At 38.9% G+C, this 21,165-nt stretch overlaps 1 protein-coding gene across 3 annotated transcripts in view; it reads left to right on the top strand.

Annotated features, from left to right (window-relative positions):
• Positions 1 to 6,639, top strand: part of rev3l (REV3 like, DNA directed polymerase zeta catalytic subunit) — an 89,609-nt gene extending 82,970 nt beyond the window's left edge. For all 3 annotated transcript variants that reach the window (XM_079525908.1, XM_079525907.1, XM_079525909.1), the window contains 2 exons: positions 3,031 to 3,243; positions 5,215 to 6,639. In XM_079525908.1, coding sequence (XP_079382034.1) covers positions 3,031 to 3,243; positions 5,215 to 5,355 — 354 coding nt within the window. In that variant the 3' untranslated portion in view covers positions 5,356 to 6,639. The remainder of the gene's footprint in view (positions 1 to 3,030; positions 3,244 to 5,214) is intronic.
• Positions 6,640 to 21,165: the final 14,526 nt, after the last annotated feature.

The following is a 21,165-nucleotide window of genomic DNA, read 5'->3' as shown; positions in this document are numbered from 1 at the left end:
GGTGGTCAAAAGGGTCCGAATGTCCCCGCACTATTGGGTGATGACTGGTCTATTTATGTATTTTTCCTGACCCGGTGCTGGTCAACACCGTTTCCGGTTTGTTGCGTTGGAATTGGCTGCATGCTTGCCTCTCGTTCAATGACCATTCTGCAGTTGCTCTCTCAAGGTGTCAGACAAGCTAATAAGATATGGTAATTCATCGTTCTTTGTATGCTGGCTGTAGTAAGTGTGGAAACAGCAGGGGCTCGGGCTGCTAGAAAGTGCTGCTGTGACTGGCTGACCAGGGCAGCGCAATATATTTCACCATCAGTTAAAGTGAAAGAGAGCACGCACGCACAAAATGCATCAAACCTCCGTGGACACAATGGTGTGAGTGATCATGGATTACATTATTCATTGAGGTGAAAACATGTGATTTAATGTCATTCTGGTGTCTCTTTCTTTTTTGTTAAATAAACATTTTTATGTCTGCTCCACTCTGATCTCAGAACCAATTTCAGGGGTCCATTAGGGTTTGGGTCCATCATTTTGAACCCGTGAAGAGCTCTGTATATACTATTCCTATCAAATTTATTTATATATGTACATTATTTATTCTGACTTCCTTATTACTAAATTATGTTTATGCAATCCAATGTTTCATGTAGTTCTGACGTTCACGAGTAGGCCTGGACCACTGAGCCACGGCCCAGGCCTACACTCTAATCTTTAACTAGCCCCATATGTGCCCTCTCCCTACGCTCATTCTGTAGCTCCGAGATGAGGTCACAAAGAAACCCCTCCCACCCCGTTCAGAAACGGCGCATGTTTCCACAATTCCCCATTGCTTACCCTTTTCTAAACAATTAACCAAAACCTTGAAGTGACGTTCCGGGTTTACACTAATTTACCGTCAACAACGGAAAAGAAAATCCAACTAGCGATTTGAACCGAGCCTTTACGAAGCGAATTTTGTCAGCCGCTTCCATGTTTATCAAGGGATTGGTGCGTGTGCGCGGGCATGTCGAGTGAACTGAAGTCAGTTGGACATTTTCGACCAGGGGAGGCGCCGGGGAGGCGCTAAAGCTTTTCAACTTCCTTGAAAAACATGCTAAACAACCGCTGTAACGCTCGTGTAACCGTTTAAAGTTGGATTTTCTTTTCCGTTGTTGACGGTAAATTAGTGTAAACCCGGAACGTCACTTCAAGGTTTTGGTTAATTGTTTAGAAAAGGGTAAGCAATGGGGAATTGTGGAAACATGCGCCGTTTCTGAACGGGGTGGGAGGGGTTTCTTTCTGTGACCTCATCTCGGAGCTACAGAATGAGCGTAGGGAGAGGGCACATATGGGGCTAATCTTTAACCAGTGCTAGTGCCTCTGCTTAATGCTTATAGTTAGTTAATTAAATTCCGAGGAGCCGGAGGTCGGAGGACTCATCCATTTGGTTACACTCTTCGGAGCTACACGAAAACAAACAGCGAATATAACAGCGTCATGACGTAATTTTCAAGTGGGTCTTGATCCAGAACCTGTTGAGAACCACTGGTATAGTTTAATGTTATTCTTAGTTAGTAATCTTTTATAAATATTGAACTAATGAAAAGCATTAAGAAGAGCCAATATTTACAACAATGGATCCATTGGAATACAGGTTTTTGGTTTTGGATATCCATATATATATATATCCAATATATTTTGTGGACAATTCAAATCTATTTAATTATGTATTTAATTATTTAATTGGTGATTATAAAATAACATTCTGTGAAAATAACAAAATGGCCCATCTACAACCTTTGTGTAGAGAGAGGGGAAAGGATAGGGCCATGCATCCCTGGGGGACCCAGTGGTTAAGATTCATTTTTTGATTTTAAAGAACAATAAATTAAAAAAATCACTCGAATATTTACTGCTTGCTGTCAAAGGGAGCGAGATAAACTATGTTGATGTTGGCCAACAGTCTAAAATAAGAAAATGGCATATTTTCTTTGCCCAGGCTGTTTAGTAACGAGAGAACAAAAGAGAAAGAAAATCCTCCCAGTTTCATGCTGGGAATCAGAGGACACTCCTGAAACTGAAGTGGTGATGTGGGTGGTCTTTTGTGTAAAGGCTGAATGCACACCCTTTCAGTAGTGCACACACGCCATCTGGTGGGAAGCGTGAGAAACTGCAAGACATACATTAAAGGAGAATTCGATACTAGAAGGCTTTCTTACCTTTATTTGTAGTCGTTATGTCCCCACCAGGTGTTATTTTGTGCAAAAGCGCATTATTGGCTATTTCCCCTACCATAAGCCCTCAATGAATTGCATTGAATTGAATGGGGCTATGGGGTGTTGTGCTAATTTTTTTTGTATATATCCTCTCTTCATAATGTAAATAGTATCCCAAGCGGCACACTTATTTCGATGGAAATAAGCGAATTAGCACAAAAACCCAACCCCCATTGAGGGCTTATGGAAGGGGAAATAGCCAATAATGCACTTTTGCACAAAACACCTGGAGCTCTTTGGTGGGGACGTAACGACTACAAATAAAGGTAAGAAAGCCTTCTAGTATGGAATTCTCCTTTAAGGGACTACTGTAGGAATTTAATCGTTGCATCATGGAGCTTACACTAACACTCCATAAATTGCCAACCGCAAATGGAACAAAAAAGGCCTTCAAGATTATTACTAGCTATCTGCTTAAAATTAAATGCTGTAAGCGTGTAGATCTGCTATTTTCTGGTGTGTGACAACGTCGCACGCCCGACGAAATGTGAATCATGTAAAGTCGGTCAATTTACTCACCGGGCTGTTAAGATTGACCTCTGCAGTTTCTCATCATGCATTTCATCATCCATGAGCACAACATTAACCACTGTTAAGATTGACCTCTGCCGTTTCTCATAATGCATTTCATCATCCATGAGCACAACATTAACCACTGTTAAGATTGACCTCTGCAGTTTCTCATCATGCATTTCATCATCCATGAGCACAACATTAACCACTGGGGGGGACAAAAGACCATCTAATGGTCCCAAATTGCTTCCTGTTTTCTCACCAGACCCAGAAGGCTTCCTGTTCGAGCGCGGGAGGCGACGAAGGCGGAAGGAAGGGAACCATTTCCCAGTACTTCACCACGCTGCACTGCCCCGTGTGCGACCAGCTCACCCAGCTTGGTGTGTGCGCGCAGTGCCGCGCAGAGCCGCAGCGCGTCGCCGTCACCCTGCACCAGGACATGCGCCAGTGGGAGAGCCAGCAAGACCAGCTGCTAAAGGTTAGAGGAGAGAGGAGGTCGTTGCCGTTGGACAGAGGAGAAATGTTCAATTTACACAGTACCAAATTGCTTCCTATTTTTTTGCCAGGTGCTTGAAAAGCTCCTGGAATACATTTACTAATGACCGTACAGACGACCGTAATGGACACTTTTTCATGATTGGCTGCCTCTAGGCTGCCTCTAAGCCAAGACCCATAAAACCCATAGTCTGAATGGCATAAACCCCATACTTTGAACGCTGCAACGTGAAGCCGTATTGGCTGCTGTTGTACGGGTTTGTATGAGAACGCAAGTGAGAAGTGGAACGTGAGTGGGAACTTGCTAGACTTGGCAGTTATTCTCGTTTCTACACTGTAGACGGAATGTGTACGGAATGTATATTTATCGGATAGTATAATTAGCAGTCACGGGAAACGGGGAGAGACACGTAGCAAAGGCTGCCAGGCTAAGGAATCGAACCCGAGACTCGCATTAGAGCCTATATACGACTTAAAGGGTAAGACCACTTTTTTAGAGGTTTGAGTTGTTTTCTTACCTTATTATGGGCAAACTAACCCCTAACCAGTTATTTAGCTCTGTTGTGTTATTTATTAGCAATTTAAGAAATAAAAACAGTCGCTCATTGACTTCCATTGTAACGGGGGAACAGCTCTCAAAGTCACTCTTTCAGCACATAAACCAACGCAGGCCAATGTGAAAAGGGTGGGATATATTCTTCAGCCTAGTGCATGCGTTCATGATTTGAGGGATGCGGTCGGCGTAGGCATACCTACCGGATCTTCTTTCTAGACAAATTTGTCAAAACAAGACAAAATTGACATTAAAAAAAAATATTAAAACCGCATGAGTTTTCCTCATGTCATAAACTGTCAGAATCAGCTTTTGTTGCGTTGGTTTATGTGCTAAAATAATGATTTTGAGAGCCGTTACAATGGAAGTCAATAAGCGACTGAATGTTTTTATTTCTTAAATTGCTAATAAACACACACAACGTAGCGAAATAACTCATGGAATAGACTAGTTTGCCCATAATAAGGTAAGAAAACAACCCAAGGAGAAGTAGTGCGCACACTGTTTGTAGCTCCCCCAGGAATTTTATTAGAATAGAAGGATGACAACGTTTCGACCCCTTATGGGTCTTCGTCAGGTATACCTGACTGTGTGTGTCCCTGTCTCACTCTGCTCAATCTCAACTTTCCTACTTGTCCCAGTAGAGTAAAAATCACACTTGTGTGAAGTGAGGGGCGCGCTTGTCATCATATATCATCATACATCACATTCCGTGCTTAGCCAATCAAATCATCGCTATGGGGTACACACATTGCTCAGCCAATCAAATCATCGCTGTGGGGTACACACCAGAGTAATCTAGTAAGAGAGTAATGACACTCCCGTTGACTCTCATTGTAACAATGGAATGCTGAAGTGCTCATTCTATCTCAATGGAATAGTTCCAGCCATAGGAGCAATGTTTGGAACTATCGCCCATAGGTACCCGCTTTGCGGCGAGATCAAAGCGTGTCACCACTCTCTTACTAGATTACTCTGGTACACACATTGCTCAGCCAATCAAATCATCGCTGTGGGGTACACACAACGCTGGGCATAGGAGGGGCTAGCATCCCTCAAAAATACAATGGACTTGACTGTTTTGTTCAATTACTACTTGCCTTCTCGTTTCGAGGCAAGACGTTTTGCCCTCTGGAGCTGCTGTTTAACCACTTTCAACCTGGTGTCAGGCAAAGGTTTTCAAAACCTTTCACAATTTGTCAGAAATATCTAAAATGGCAGATACAAAAGCTTGTAAAAGCTATTTTCAGCCTGGGGCACCACCATACAACAAAGTATAATATAGGGCTTAAATGTTTGTCATGCTAGGATTTGGGGTTTTGTCGCATTGCATTGAATCACATTGCCCGACCTTGGATGATTGTGCAATGAAATTCACATGAAACATGTTTGTATTTCCAGATCTGTAGGAACTGTAGTGGCAGTGCAGAGCGCCAGGTGCTCTGCGTCTCACTGGACTGCCCCGTGCTCTACAAGCTGTCCCGGGTCAACCGGCAGCTGTCCAAGGCCCCCTACCTCCGTCAACTCCTGGAGCAGTTCTGAATACCCCTTAACACACATCCTAACTCCAGGGCCTCGGCCCAAGCCAACCAGGAGCCCGAATGCTACTTTTTTTTTTGGTGCTAAATGCTGTCTCGTCCACCTCAGTGTTTGCGTGATCCTTTGGGTTTGTTCGTTCATTACAACGGTGCTTTGATTAAACCCTGTTGGGTTTTTCATTTTAGTGTTGTAAATGTTATTTGTTATACAAGTATTTTTCGGCGGTGTGCAGCAGACTGTTTGGTTTTTGGCCTCCCATGTGGAGCCGAAGGTATTATTTTTTTCCCGCCTACTCCCTCTCGAGGGCTTATGTTTTGAGTTTAGCGGATGTCTATGGACATTGTATTTGGACACTGGCCTTCCCCACACTGCATCAGAGCATTAAGTGCAGTGCTATCAACAAGGACTCTGGCCTTCCCCACACTGCATCAGAGCATTAAGTGCAGTGCTATCAACAAGGACTCTTGTCTCCTTTTTGTATGCGCTGTAGGAGTTTGTACTGTAAATACCAAGACTGAACATGAATTTGTCAAAAAAATAATCTGGACACAATTTTTAAATATCCCTCCTTGTACAACTGTCAAGTCAAGACGGACTACAATGAACCACTGATTAACTTTTTCTTTTTTTCTTCCTTTTTATAAAACAACTGCAATCCCATGTAAATAGTTTGTGTACAGAGCCTGTCTGGAATCACTGTGCATTAGTCAGTTTAAAAAAAGAAGAAAAAAATAAAATAAAGGTAAAGTTCCAGCCATGAATGTGGTCAAATCAGTCCTATATATCATGCATTAATTTTCAGTTGAGTTTTGTCGGTTTTAAATGTTGATTGTATTGATGTCCAGTTTGACAGAAATAACACCTGAGAACTCTGTTCTGAAGTGAATGATGGGAGTTGGAAGATTCATTTCAGTTGTCTTTTTTTTTTACATCTGGGACTGTTGCAATACTGTATGTTGATAATTTATGTCACAAGAGTCTATTATTCCCCCTGTGCATTTGGTTTTGTATACATTTAAGAAACCCCTTGAAAACAAGATTATTCATCTGAAGGGGTTCATCATAATAAAGGTACATTTCTAATGCGTTCTCCATGGCAAACAGTATCCAACATCAACACAAACGTTCTGTTCTGTATTTCACTTATGATGGTACGCAGGTTCTGTGTATTTGTATAAATGTAAAAAAGAAGAAAAAAAATGGAAGTGGATTTTTTGTTTGTTTTTAATGGACGGTGCTGTGGGTGGAGGTTTGAGATTGATATAATAAAAAGTCACTGTATTAACATTTTCTCGATTACATTTTCAAAAGATAACTTTCAATAAGAAGTTTGCAGTACTCAAAGGTACTCACACCAATGGCAGAGGAAACCAAGTAAGGCACAGTGGTGGAAAGTAAATTATATACGCATAATTACTGATGCTTGTAGATCTGGTATTTTTAAGTGACACCGTTGTATGAATCAAGCTTCAGTGCGTACAGAAATCTGATTAGAATCTAATTTCCATCGGAAAAGAGAATTACCTCTGGGGCATGTGTAGAGACCGGATGTCACTCCTTCAGCCTTCCTTTTCCGGTGGTGGTCTTTGTTTCCATTCCTACTAACGACAAACTACATGTAGCAGGAGTTGCCGACAGATTCAGCTGCAGAGCTCTGAATCAGTATTGAGAAATGATCTCATTTCAAACCACTTTCACTTGTCATTCAAATCTGATTCATATAAATCAGAAGGTAAAATGCCAGAAAAAACAAATTTCCCCCTTCCTATAAATGTAGTGGAGTCAAAAGCACAATTTGTCTTTGGAATCTAATGGAGTGAAAGTCATGTTAAGAAAAAGTAGGCCTACACATACTGTACTCTATTATGAGGCCCCATAAGAAATTTGAAAAAAAGACCAAAATCACTCCGAGACCATGGGCTATAGCCCATGGTCTCAGTCATTTTCGTATTTTTTTTCAAATCCTCAAAAATGATGGAAAACGGCATGCTATAGTATGCCGTTCGAGACCATGGGCTATAGCCCATCGTCTCGGAGTGATTTTCGTCTTTTTTTCAAATCCTCAAAAATAATGAAAAACGGCATGCCCATGGGCTATATCCCATGGTCAAAAATGATGAAAACATGTCCACCGTAAGATGAACCTAAATAGGTTTGAATGGGGTTTCTAGGTGTAAGTATGTAGGACTAGTAGCATGCCAAAGTTTGTGCTGTTGCCATTGAGAATGCATTGGGCGTTTAAGTTAAATAACTCAGAAACTACAAAAAAATTCAAAGTAAAAAGTTCCAGCATGTGTCTCCACAGTAAGCTGAATTTTAAAAAGTGTGAATGGTGTTTCTAGGTGAAAGTGCTTTTTTGACGTGCACCCAACAGGACCAGAACACACACTCGTTACTTTTCTTCCAGTTTATTATACTCGTCGTCACGCTACTAGTCCTACATACTTACACCTAGAAACCCCATTCAAGCCTACTTAGGTTCATCTTACGGTGGACATGTTTGCCTGAAAAGGAATCTTTGAAATGTTTCATAGTTTTAGAAATATAGTGCTTTCAAATTTGAGAAATCTACAATGGGGCTCAATGGCAGATATTGGCACGTCAAAAAAGCACTTTCACCTAGAAACTCCATTCACACTTTTTAAAATTCAGCTTACTGTGGAGACACATGCTGGAACTTTTTACTTTGAAATGTTTTGTCGTTTCTGAGTTATTTAACTTAAACGCCCAATGCATTGTCAATGGCAATAGCACAAACTTTGGCATGCTACTAGTCCTACATACTTACACCTAGAAACCCATGGTCCCGGAGTGATTTTCGTCTTTTTTTCAAATCCTCAAAAATTATGAAAAACAGCATGCCATAGTATGCCGTCTGAGGCCATGGGCTGAAATTGAACCCACGACCTGTGGCTCACATATAGACAGCAGCTTATCACACCATGCCACCATGATCTCTGAGAATCTCCTCAGCTATCCATCTCTTTCTAGTGTTCTTCTGGATGTTATTCTCCAAAACATGCTGCAGAGTGAAAGTAGGAGGAACTCAGCTGGATTTGAACTCACAATCTCTGGCTCACATCTTAACAAGGGTGCCACTAGCTCTCTGTGATTTTAAGTTGCAAGTTGTTCTTCTTGGTGTCACTTTTCAAATGGGTCCTTGGGATCATGTACAGAGCATTTGAATGGTGCTGTGCATCAAAGGTGTCTTTAGTGCTTTTAAGTGTTATCGTGGATGTTAATCAGATAATACAGAGGAGAAACCATGACAGAACTTTATTTAACTTAAACGCCCAATGCATTCCCAATGGCAATAGCACAAACTTTGGCATGCTACTAGTCCTACATACTTGAACATGTTTGCCTGAAAAGGAATCTTTGAAATGTTTCATAGTCTTAGAAATATCAAATAAACTGGAAGAAAAGTAACGAGTGTGTGTTCTGGTCCTGTTGATTGAGCTGAGCAGGAGCCAGGTTTCAAGGTCCTGCTTAGCTCAATCAACAGGACCAGAACACACCTGGGCTGGCTGCCAATGCTCTGTACAAGGCCCCATTTGAAAAGTGACATGGCTATAGCCATTCGAGACCAGGGCTATAGCCTATAGCCCATGGTCTCGAATGGCATACTATAGCATGCCGTTTTCCATCATTTTTGAGGATTTGAAAAAAATACGAAAATGACTCCGAGACCATGGGCTATAGCTCATGGCCTCGGACGGCATACTATAGCATGCCGTTTTTCATCATTTTTGAGGATTTAAAGAAAAGCCGAAAATCACTCCGAGACCATGGGCTATAGCTCATGGCCTCGGACGGAATACTATAGCATGCCGTTTTTCATCATTTTTGAGGATTTGAAAAAAAGCCGAAAATCATCTCGGACGGCATACTATAGCATGCCGTTTTCCATAATTTTTTAGGATTTGAAAAAAATACGAAAATGACTCCGAGACCATGGGCTATAGCTCATGGTCTCGGATGGCATACTATAGCATGCCGTTTTCCATAATTTTTGAGGATTTGAAAAAAAGACGAAAATGACTCCGAGACCATGGGCTATAGCCCATGGTCTCGGAGTCATTTTCGTATTTTTTTCAAATCCTCAAAAATTATGGAAATACGGAAATACGAAAATGACTCCGAGAGTGATTTTCGTCTTTTTTTTAAATCCTCAAAAATGATGAAAAACAGCATGCCATAGTATGCCGTCTGAGGCCATGGGCTGAAATTGAACCCACGACCTGTGGCTCACATAGACAGCAGCTTATCACACCATGCCACCATGCTCTCTGAGAATCTCCTCAGCTATCCATCTCTTTCTAGTGTTCTTCTGGATGTTATTCTCCAAAACATGCTGCAGAGTGAAAGTAGGAGGAACTCAGCTGGATTTGAACTCACAACCTCTGGCTCACATGGACATCATCTTAACAAGGGTGCCACTGAGCTCTCAGTGATTTTTAGGTTGTACTTTGTTCTTCTTGGTGTCACTTTTCAAATGGGGCCTTGGGATCATGTACAGAGCATTTGAATGGTCCTGTGCATCAAAGGTGTCTTTAGTGCTTTTAAGTGTTATTGTGGATGCTAATCAGATAATACAGAGGAGAAACCATGACAGGACACAGACAGCCTCCCCATTGGTGGATGTGATCCTGGCAGCCAGCCCAGGTGTGTTCTGGTCCTGTTGATTGAGCTGAGAAAAACTATAAACCTTCAAGGTTTATAGGTCCTGCTCTGCTCAATCAACAGGACCAGAACACACACTCGTTACTTTTCTTCCAGTTTATTATACTCGTCGTCACGCTACTAGTCCTACATACTTACACCTAGAAACCCCATTCAAACCTACTTAGGTTCATCTTACGGTGGACATGTTTGCCTGAAAAAGAATCTTTGAAATGTGTCATAGTTTTAGAAATATAGTGCTTTCAAATTTGAGAAGTCTACAATGGGGCTCAATGGCAAATATTGGCACGTCAAAAAAGCACTTTCACCTAGAAACTCCATTCACACTTTTTAAAATTCAGCTTACTGTGGAGACACATGCTGGAACTTTTTACTTTGAAATGTTTTGTAGTTTCTAAGTTATTTAACTTAAACGCCCAATGCATTCTCAATGGCAATAGCACAAACTTTGGCATGCTACTAGTCCTACATACTTACACCTAGAAACCCCATTCAAACCTATTTAGGTTCATCTTACGGTGGACATGTTTGCCTGAAAAGGATTCTTTGAAATGTTTCATAGTTTTAGAAATATAGTGCTTTTAAATTTGAGAAATTCAGAATGGGGGTCAATGGCAGATTTTGGCAAGTAAAGATTTGAGTGGGGTTTGAACCCACTATCTCCAGATCATGCAGCCAGTGTGCTAAGTCACTGATCTACGTGCTACCTGCAGTCTGCTGTTCACTTTGAGTACAACATTGATACAAAAATAAAATACAAAAAATAAAATAACAGGAGATTTGTCTATTGTTTCTTTTGCTGTTGTTTATCTCTAGACGCTCAAATGTTTATGAACCACAATGGAAACAAGTCTCTGGCTCTTCTGTCATTATCTATTCAGCCTTTTATGAACAGCAGTGGCTCACTGGGTACAGAGCCTGCCTGGTAATCAGGAGGCTGCAGGTTCAAGTCCTGGCTCTGACATAGTGTCCCAAAATCATGAAAATATGACATAATATCTTATGCCGTCCCAAACCATGGACTATAGTATGTCGTTTTTTCATGATTTTCATCTTTTTTTCAAATCCTCCAAAATCATGAAAAACGACATGCTATAGTATGCCGTCTGAAGCCATGAACTATAGTATGTTGTTTTTTCATGATTTTCATCTTTTTTTCAAATAGTCCAAAATCACGAAAAACGACATGCTATAGTATGCCGTCCGAAAAAAATTATAACTTTGGCATGCTACTAGTCCTACATACTTACACCTAGAATCCCCATTCAAACCTATTTAGGTTCATCTTACGGTGGACATGTTTGCCTGAAAAGGAATCTTTGAAATGTTTCATAGTTTTAGAAATATAGTGCTTTAAATGTGAGAAATTTATAATGGCAGATAGTGGCACGTCAAAATCACTTTCACCTAGAAACTCCATTCACACGTTTTATAATTCAGCTTACTGTGGAGACACATGCTGGAACGTTTTACTTTGAAATGTTTTGTAGTTTCTGAGTTATTTAACTTTAACGCCCAATGCATTCTCAATGGCAATAGCACAAACTTTGGCATGCTACTAGTCCTACATACTTACACCTAGAAACCCCATTCAAGCCTACTTAGGTTCATCTTACGGTGGACATGTTTGCCTGAAAAGCAATCTTTGAAATGTTTCATAGTTTTAGAAATATAGTGCTTTCAAATTTGAGAATTTTACAATGGGGCTCAATGGCAGATATTGGCACTTCAAAAAAGCACTTTCACCTAGAAACTCCATTCACACTTTTTATAATTCAGCTTACTGTGGAGACACATGCTGGAACTTTTTACTTTGAAATGTTTTGTAGTTTCTGAGTTATTTAACTTTAACGCCCAATGCATTCTCAATGGCAATAGCACAAACTTTGGCATGCTACTAGTCCTACATACTTACACCTAGAAACCCCATTCAAGCCTACTTAGGTTCATCTTACGGTGGACATGTTTGCCTGAAAAGGAATCTTTGAAATGTTTCATAGTTTTAGAAATATAGTGCTTTTAAATTTGAGAATTTTACAATGGGGCTCAATGGCAGATATTGGCACGTCAAAAAAGCACTTTCACCTAGAAACTCCATTCACACTTTTTATAATTCAGCTTACTGTGGAGACACATGCTGGAACTTTTTACTTTGAAATGTTTTGTAGTTTCTGAGTTATTTAACTTTAACGCCCAATGCATTCTCAATGGCAATAGCACAAACTTTGGCATGCTACTAGTCCTACATACTTACACCTAGAAACCCCATTCAAGCCTACTTAGGTTCATCTTACGGTGGACATGTTTGCCTGAAAAGGAATCTTTGAAATGTTTCATAGTTTTAGAAATATAGTGCTTTCAAATTTGAGAATTTTACAATGGGGCTCAATGGCAGATATTGGCACGTCAAAAAAGCACTTTCACCTAGAAACTCCATTCACACTTTTTATAATTCAGCTTACTGTGGAGACACATGCTGGAACTTTTTAATTTGAAATGTTTTGTAGTTTCTGAGTTATTTAACTTTAACGCCCAATGCATTCTCAATGGCAATAGCACAAACTTTGGCATGCTACTAGTCCTACATACTTACACCTAGAAACCCCATTCAAGCCTACTTAGGTTCATTCTACGGTGGACATGTTTGCCTGAAAAGGAATCTTTGAAATGTTTCATAGTTTTAGAAATATAGTGCTTTTAAATTTGAGAATTTTACAATGGGGCTCAATGGCAGATATTGGCACGTCAAAAAAGCACTTTCACCTAGAAACTCCATTCACACTTTTTATAATTCAGTTTACTGTGGAGACACATGCTGGAACTTTTTACTTTGAAATGTTTTGTAGTTTCTGAGTTATTTAACTTTAACGCCCAATGCATTCTCAATGGCAATAGCACAAACTTTGGCATGCTACTAGTCCTACATACTTACACCTAGAAACCCCATTCAAGCCTACTTAGGTTCATCTTACGGTGGACATGTTTGCCTGAAAAAGATTCTTTGAAATGTTTCATATTTTTAGAAATATAGTGCTTTTAAATTTGAGAACTTTACAATGGGGCTCAATGGCAGATATTGGCACGTCAAAAAAGCACTTTCACCTAGAAACTCCATTCACACTTTTTATAATTCAGCTTACTGTGGAGACACATGCTGGAACTTTTTACTTTGAAATGTTTTGTAGTTTCTGAGTTATTTAACTTTAACGCCCAATGCATTCTCAATGGCAATAGCACAAACTTTGGCATGCTACTAGTCCTACATACTTACACCTAGAAACCCCATTCAAGCCTACTTAGGTTCATCTTACGGTGGACATGTTTGCCTGAAAAGGAATCTTTGAAATGTTTCATAGTTTTAGAAATATAGTGCTTTCAAATTTGAGAATTTTACAATGGGGCTCAATGGCAGATATTGGCACGTCAAAAAAGCACTTTCACCTAGAAACTCCATTCACACTTTTTATAATTCAGCTTACTGTGGAGACACATGCTGGAACTTTTTAATTTGAAATGTTTTGTAGTTTCTGAGTTATTTAACTTTAACGCCCAATGCATTCTCAATGGCAATAGCACAAACTTTGGCATGCTACTAGTCCTACATACTTACACCTAGAAACCCCATTCAAGCCTACTTAGGTTCATTCTACGGTGGACATGTTTGCCTGAAAAGGAATCTTTGAAATGTTTCATAGTTTTAGAAATATAGTGCTTTTAAATTTGAGAATTTTACAATGGGGCTCAATGGCAGATATTGGCACGTCAAAAAAGCACTTTCACCTAGAAACTCCATTCACACTTTTTATAATTCAGTTTACTGTGGAGACACATGCTGGAACTTTTTACTTTGAAATGTTTTGTAGTTTCTGAGTTATTTAACTTTAACGCCCAATGCATTCTCAATGGCAATAGCACAAACTTTGGCATGCTACTAGTCCTACATACTTACACCTAGAAACCCCATTCAAGCCTACTTAGGTTCATCTTACGGTGGACATGTTTGCCTGAAAAAGATTCTTTGAAATGTTTCATAGTTTTAGAAATATAGTGCTTTTAAATTTGAGAAATTCAGAATGGGGGTCAATGGCAGATTTTGGCAAGTAAAGATTTGAGTGGGGTTTGAACCCACTATCTCCAGATCATGCAGCCAGTGTGCTAAGTAACTGATCTACTTTCTACCTGCAGTCTGCTGTTCCCTTTGAGTACAACATTGATACAAAAATGAAATACAAAAAATAAAATAACAGGAGATTTGTCTATTGTTTCTTTTGCTGTTGTTCATCTCTAGACGCTCAAATGTTTATGAACCACAATGGAAACAAGTCTCTGGCTCTTCTGTCATTATCTATTCGGCCTTTTATGAACAGCATGCACAGTGGCTCACTGGGTACAGAGCCTGCCTGGTAATCCGGAGGCTGCAGGTTCAAGTCCTGGCTCTGACATAGTGTCCCAAAATCATGAAAATATGACATAATATCTTATGCCGTCCCAAACCATGGACTATAGTATGTTGTTTTTTCATGATTTTCATATTTTTTTCAAATCCTCCAAAATCATGAAAGACGACATGCTATAGTATGCTGTCCGAAGCCATGAACTATAGTATGTCGTTTTTTCATGATTTTCATCTTTTTTTCAAATAGTCCAAAATCACGAAAAACGACATGCTATAGTATGCCGTCCGAAAAAAATTATAACTTTGGCATGCTACTAGTCCTACATACTTACACCTAGAATCCCCATTCAAACCTATTTAGGTTCATCTTACGGTGGACATGTTTGCCTGAAAAGGAATCTTTGAAATGTTTCATAGTTTTAGAAATACAGTGCTTTAAATGTGAGAAATGTATAATGGCAGATAGTGGCACGTCAAAATCACTTTCACCTAGAAACTCCATTCACACGTTTTATAATTCAGCTTACTGTGAAGACACATGCTGGAACTTTTTACTTTTAAATGTTTTGTAGTTTCTGAGTTATTTAACTTTAACGCCCAATGCATTCTCAATGGCAATAGCACAAACTTTGGCATGCTACTAGTCCTACATACTTACACCTAGAAACCCCATTCAAGCCTACTAAGGTTCATCTTACGGTGGACATGTTTGCCTGAAAAGGAATCTTTGAAATGTTTCATAGTTTTAGAAATATAGTGCTTTCAAATTTGAGAATTTTACAATGGGGCTCAATGGCAGATATTGGCACGTCAAAAAAGCACATTCACCTAGAAACTCCATTCACACTTTTTATAATTCAGCTTACTGTGGAGACACATGCTGGAACTTTTTACTTTGAAATGTTTTGTAGTTTCTGAGTTATTTAACTTTAACGCCCAATGCATTCTCAATGGCAATAGCACAAACTTTGGCATGCTACTAGTCCTACATACTTACACCTAGAAACCCCATTCAAGCCTACTTAGGTTCATCTTACGGTGGACATGTTTGCCTGAAAAGCAATCTTTGAAATGTTTCATAGTTTTAGAAATATAGTGCTTTCAAATTTGAGAATTTTACAATGGGGCTCAATGGCAGATATTGGCACTTCAAAAAAGCACTTTCACCTAGAAACTCCATTCACACTTTTTATAATTCAGCTTACTGTGGAGACACATGCTGGAACTTTTTACTTTGAAATGTTTTGTAGTTTCTGAGTTATTTAACTTTAACGCCCAATGCATTCTCAATGGCAATAGCACAAACTTTGGCATGCTACTAGTCCTACATACTTACACCTAGAAACCCCATTCAAGCCTACTTAGGTTCATCTTACGGTGGACATGTTTGCCTGAAAAGGAATCTTTGAAATGTTTCATAGTTTTAGAAATATAGTGCTTTTAAATTTGAGAATTTTACAATGGGGCTCAATGGCAGATATTGGCACGTCAAAAAAGCACTTTCACCTAGAAACTCCATTCACACTTTTTATAATTCAGCTTACTGTGGAGACACATGCTGGAACTTTTTACTTTGAAATGTTTTGTAGTTTCTGAGTTATTTAACTTTAACGCCCAATGCATTCTCAATGGCAATAGCACAAACTTTGGCATGCTACTAGTCCTACATACTTACACCTAGAAACCCCATTCAAGCCTACTTAGGTTCATCTTACGGTGGACATGTTTGCCTGAAAAGGAATCTTTGAAATGTTTCATAGTTTTAGAAATATAGTGCTTTCAAATTTGAGAATTTTACAATGGGGCTCAATGGCAGATATTGGCACGTCAAAAAAGCACTTTCACCTAGAAACTCCATTCACACTTTTTATAATTCAGCTTACTGTGGAGACACATGCTGGAACTTTTTAATTTGAAATGTTTTGTAGTTTCTGAGTTATTTAACTTTAACGCCCAATGCATTCTCAATGGCAATAGCACAAACTTTGGCATGCTACTAGTCCTACATACTTACACCTAGAAACCCCATTCAAGCCTACTTAGGTTCATTCTACGGTGGACATGTTTGCCTGAAAAGGAATCTTTGAAATGTTTCATAGTTTTAGAAATATAGTGCTTTTAAATTTGAGAATTTTACAATGGGGCTCAATGGCAGATATTGGCACGTCAAAAAAGCACTTTCACCTAGAAACTCCATTCACACTTTTTATAATTCAGTTTACTGTGGAGACACATGCTGGAACTTTTTACTTTGAAATGTTTTGTAGTTTCTGAGTTATTTAACTTTAACGCCCAATGCATTCTCAATGGCAATAGCACAAACTTTGGCATGCTACTAGTCCTACATACTTACACCTAGAAACCCCATTCAAGCCTACTTAGGTTCATCTTACGGTGGACATGTTTGCCTGAAAAAGATTCTTTGAAATGTTTCATAGTTTTAGAAATATAGTGCTTTTAAATTTGAGAAATTCAGAATGGGGGTCAATGGCAGATTTTGGCAAGTAAAGATTTGAGTGGGGTTTGAACCCACTATCTCCAGATCATGCAGCCAGTGTGCTAAGTAACTGATCTACTTTCTACCTGCAGTCTGCTGTTCCCTTTGAGTACAACATTGATACAAAAATGAAATACAAAAAATAAAATAACAGGAGATTTGTCTATTGTTTCTTTTGCTGTTGTTCATCTCTAGACGCTCAAATGTTTATGAACCACAATGGAAACAAGTCTCTGGCTCTTCTGTCATTATCTATTCGGCCTTTTATGAACAGCATGCACAGTGGCTCACTGGGTACAGAGCCTGCCTGGTAATCCGGAGGCTGCAGGTTCAAGTCCTGGCTCTGACATAGTGTCCCAAAATCATGAAAATATGACATAATATCTTATGCCGTCCCAAACCATGGACTATAGTATGTCGTTTTTTCATGATTTTCATATTTTTTTCAAATCCTCCAAAATCATGAAAGACGACATGCTATAGTATGCCGTCCGAAGCCATGAACTATAGTATGTCGTTTTTTCATGATTTTCATCTTTTTTTCAAATAGTCCAAAATCACGAAAAACGACATGCTATAGTATGCCGTCCGAAAAAAATTATAACTTTGGCATGCTACTAGTCCTACATACTTACACCTAGAATCCCCATTCAAACCTATTTAGGTTCATCTTACGGTGGACATGTTTGCCTGAAAAGGAATCTTTGAAATGTTTCATAGTTTTAGAAATACAGTGCTTTAAATGTGAGAAATTTATAATGGCAGATAGTGGCACGTCAAAATCACTTTCACCTAGAAACTCCATTCACACGTTTTATAATTCAGCTTACTGTGGAGACACATTCTGGAACTTATTACTTTTAAATGTTTTGTAGTTTCTGAGTTATTTAACTTTAACGCCCAATGCATTCTCAATGGCAATAGCACAAACTTTGGCATGCTACTAGTCCTACATACTTACACCTAGAAACCCCATTCAAGCCTACTTAGGTTCATCTTACGGTGGACATGTTTGCCTGAAAAGGAATCTTTGAAATGTTTCATAGTTTTAGAAATATAGTGCTTTCAAATTTGAGAATTTTATAATGGGGATCAATGGCAGATATTGGCACGTCAAAATCACTTTCACCTAGAAACTCCATTCACACTTTTTATAATTCAGCTTACTGTGGAGACACATGCTGGAACTTTTACTTTGAAATGTTTTGTAGTTTCTGAGTTATTTAACTTTAACGCCCAATGCATTCTCAATGGCAATAGCACAAACTTTGGCATGCTACTAGTCCTACATACTTACACCTAGAAACCCCATTCAAGCCTACTTGGGTTCATCTTACGGTGGACATGTTTGCCTGAAAAGGAATCTTTGAAATGTTTCATAGTTTTAGAAATATAGTGCTTTCAAATTTGAGAATTTTACAATGGGGCTCAATGGCAGATATTGGCACGTCAAAAAAGCACATTCACCTAGAAACTCCATTCACACTTTTTATGATTCAGCTTACTGTGGAGACACATGCTGGAACTTTTACTTTGAAATGTTTTGTAGTTTCTGAGTTATTTAACTTTAACGCCCAATGCATTCTCAATGGCAATAGGACAAACTTTGGCATGCTACTAGTCCTACATACTTACACCTAGAAACCCCATTCAAGCCTACTTAGGTTCATCTTACGGTGGACATGTTTGCCTGAAAAGGAATCTTTGAAATGTTTCATAGTTTTAGAAATATAGTGCTTTCAAATTTGAGAATTTTATAATGGGGATCAATGGCAGATATTGGCACGTCAAAAAAGCACTTTCACCTAGAAACTCCATTCACACTTTTTATAATTCATTTTACTGTGGAGACACATGCTGGAACTTTTTACTTTGAAATGTTTTGTAGTTTCTGAGTTATTTAACTTTAACGCCCAATGCATTCTCAATGGCAATAGCACAAACTTTGGCATGCTACTAGTCCTACATACTTACACCTAGAAACCCCATTCAAGCCTACTTAGGTTCATCTTACGGTGGACATGTTTGCCTGAAAAGGAATCTTTGAAATGTTTCATAGTTTTAGAAATATAGTGCTTTCAAATTTGAGAATTTTATAATGGGGATCAATGGCAGATATTGGCACGTCAAAAAAGCACTTTCACCTAGAAACTCCATTCACACTTTTTATAATTCAGCTTACTGTGGAGACACATGCTGGAACTTTTTACTTTGAAATGTTTTGTAGTTTCTGAGTTATTTAACTTTAACGCCCAATGCATTCTCAATGGCAATAGCACAAACTTTGGCATGCTACTAGTCCTACATACTTACACCTAGAAACCCCATTCAAGCCTACTTGGGTTCATCTTACGGTGGACATGTTTGCCTGAAAAGGAATCTTTGAAATGTTTCATAGTTTTAGAAATATAGTGCTTTCAAATTTGAGAATTTTACAATGGGGCTCAATGGCAGATAATTGGCACGTCAAAAAAGCACTTTCACCTAGAAACTCCATTCACACTTTTTATAATTCAGCTTACTGTGGAGACACATGCTGGAACTTTTTACTTTGAAATGTTTTGTAGTTTCTGAGTTATTTAACTTTAACGCCCAATGCATTCTCAATGGCAATAGCACAAACTTTGGCATGCTACTAGTCCTACATACTTACACCTAGAAACCCCATTCAAGCCTACTTGGGTTCATCTTACGGTGGACATGTTTGCCTGAAAAGGAATCTTTGAAATGTTTCATAGTTTTAGAAATATAGTGCTTTCAAATTTGAGAATTTTACAATGGGGCTCAATGGCAGATAATTGGCACGTCAAAAAAGCACTTTCACCTAGAAACTCCATTCACACTTTTTATAATTCAGCTTACTGTGGAGACACATGCTGGAACTTTTTACTTTGAAATGTTTTGTAGTTTCTGAGTTATTTAACTTTAACGCCCAATGCATTCTCAATGGCAATAGCACAAACTTTGGCATGCTACTAGTCCTACATACTTACACCTAGAAACCCCATTCAAGCCTACTTGGGTTCATCTTACGGTGGACATGTTTGCCTGAAAAGGAATCTTTGAAATGTTTCATAGTTTTAGAAATATAGTGCTTTTAAATTTGAGAATTTTACAATGGGGCTCAATGGCAGATAATTGGCACGTCAAAAAAGCACTTTCACCTAGAAACTCCATTCACACTTTTTATAATTCAGCTTACTGTGGAGACACATGCTGGAACTTTTTACTTTGAAATGTTTTGTAGTTTCTGAGTTATTTAACTTTAACGCCCAATGCATTCTCAATGGCAATAGCACAAACTTTGGCATGCTACTAGTCCTACATACTTACACCTAGAAACCCCATTCAAGCCTACTTAGGTTCATTCTACGGTGGACATGTTTGCCTGAAAAGGAATCTTTTAAATGTTTCATAGTTTTAGAAATATAGTGCTTTTAAAATTGAGAATTTTACAATGGGGCTCAATGGCAGATATTGGCACGTCAAAAAAGCACTTTCACCTAGAAACTCCATTCACACTTTTTATAATTCAGTTTACTGTGGAGACACATGCTGGAACTTTTTACTTTGAAATGTTTTGTAGTTTCTGAGTTATTTAACTTTAACGCCCAATGCATTCTCAATGGCAATAGCACAAACTTTGGCATGCTACTAGTCCTACATACTTACACCTAGAAACCCCATTCAAGCCTACTTAGGTTCATCTTACGGTGGACATGTTTGCCTGAAAAGGATTCTTTGAAATGTTTCATAGTTTTAGAAATATAGTGCTTTTAAATTTGAGAAATTCAGAATGGGGGTCAATGGCAGATTTTGGCAAGTAAAGATTTGAGTGGGGTTTGAACCCACTATCTCCAGATCATGCAGCCAGTGTGCTAAGTCACTGATCTACGTGCTACCTGCAGTCTGCTGTTCCCTTTGAGTACAACATTGATACAAAAATAAAATACAAAAAATAAAATAACAGGAGATTTGTCTATTGTTTCTTTTGCTGTTGTTCATCTCTAGACGCTCAAATGTTTATGAACCACAATGGAAACAAGTCTCTGGCTCTTCTGTCATTATCTATTCGGCCTTTTATGAACAGCATGCACAGTGGCTCACTGGGTACAGAGCCTGCCTGGTAATCAGGAGGCTGCAGGTTCAAGTCCTGGCTCTGACATAGTGTCCCAAAATCATGAAAATATGACATAATATCTTATGCCGTCCCAAACCATGGACTATAGTATGTTGT

The sequence above is a fragment of the Electrona antarctica genome (genome assembly GCF_951216825.1).
Source record: "Electrona antarctica genome assembly, chromosome: 17".
NCBI classification, from domain to species: domain Eukaryota; kingdom Metazoa; phylum Chordata; class Actinopteri; order Myctophiformes; family Myctophidae; genus Electrona; species Electrona antarctica.
Note: the sequence above shows the minus strand (reverse complement) of the source record. Positions and strands in the feature narration are given on the sequence as shown.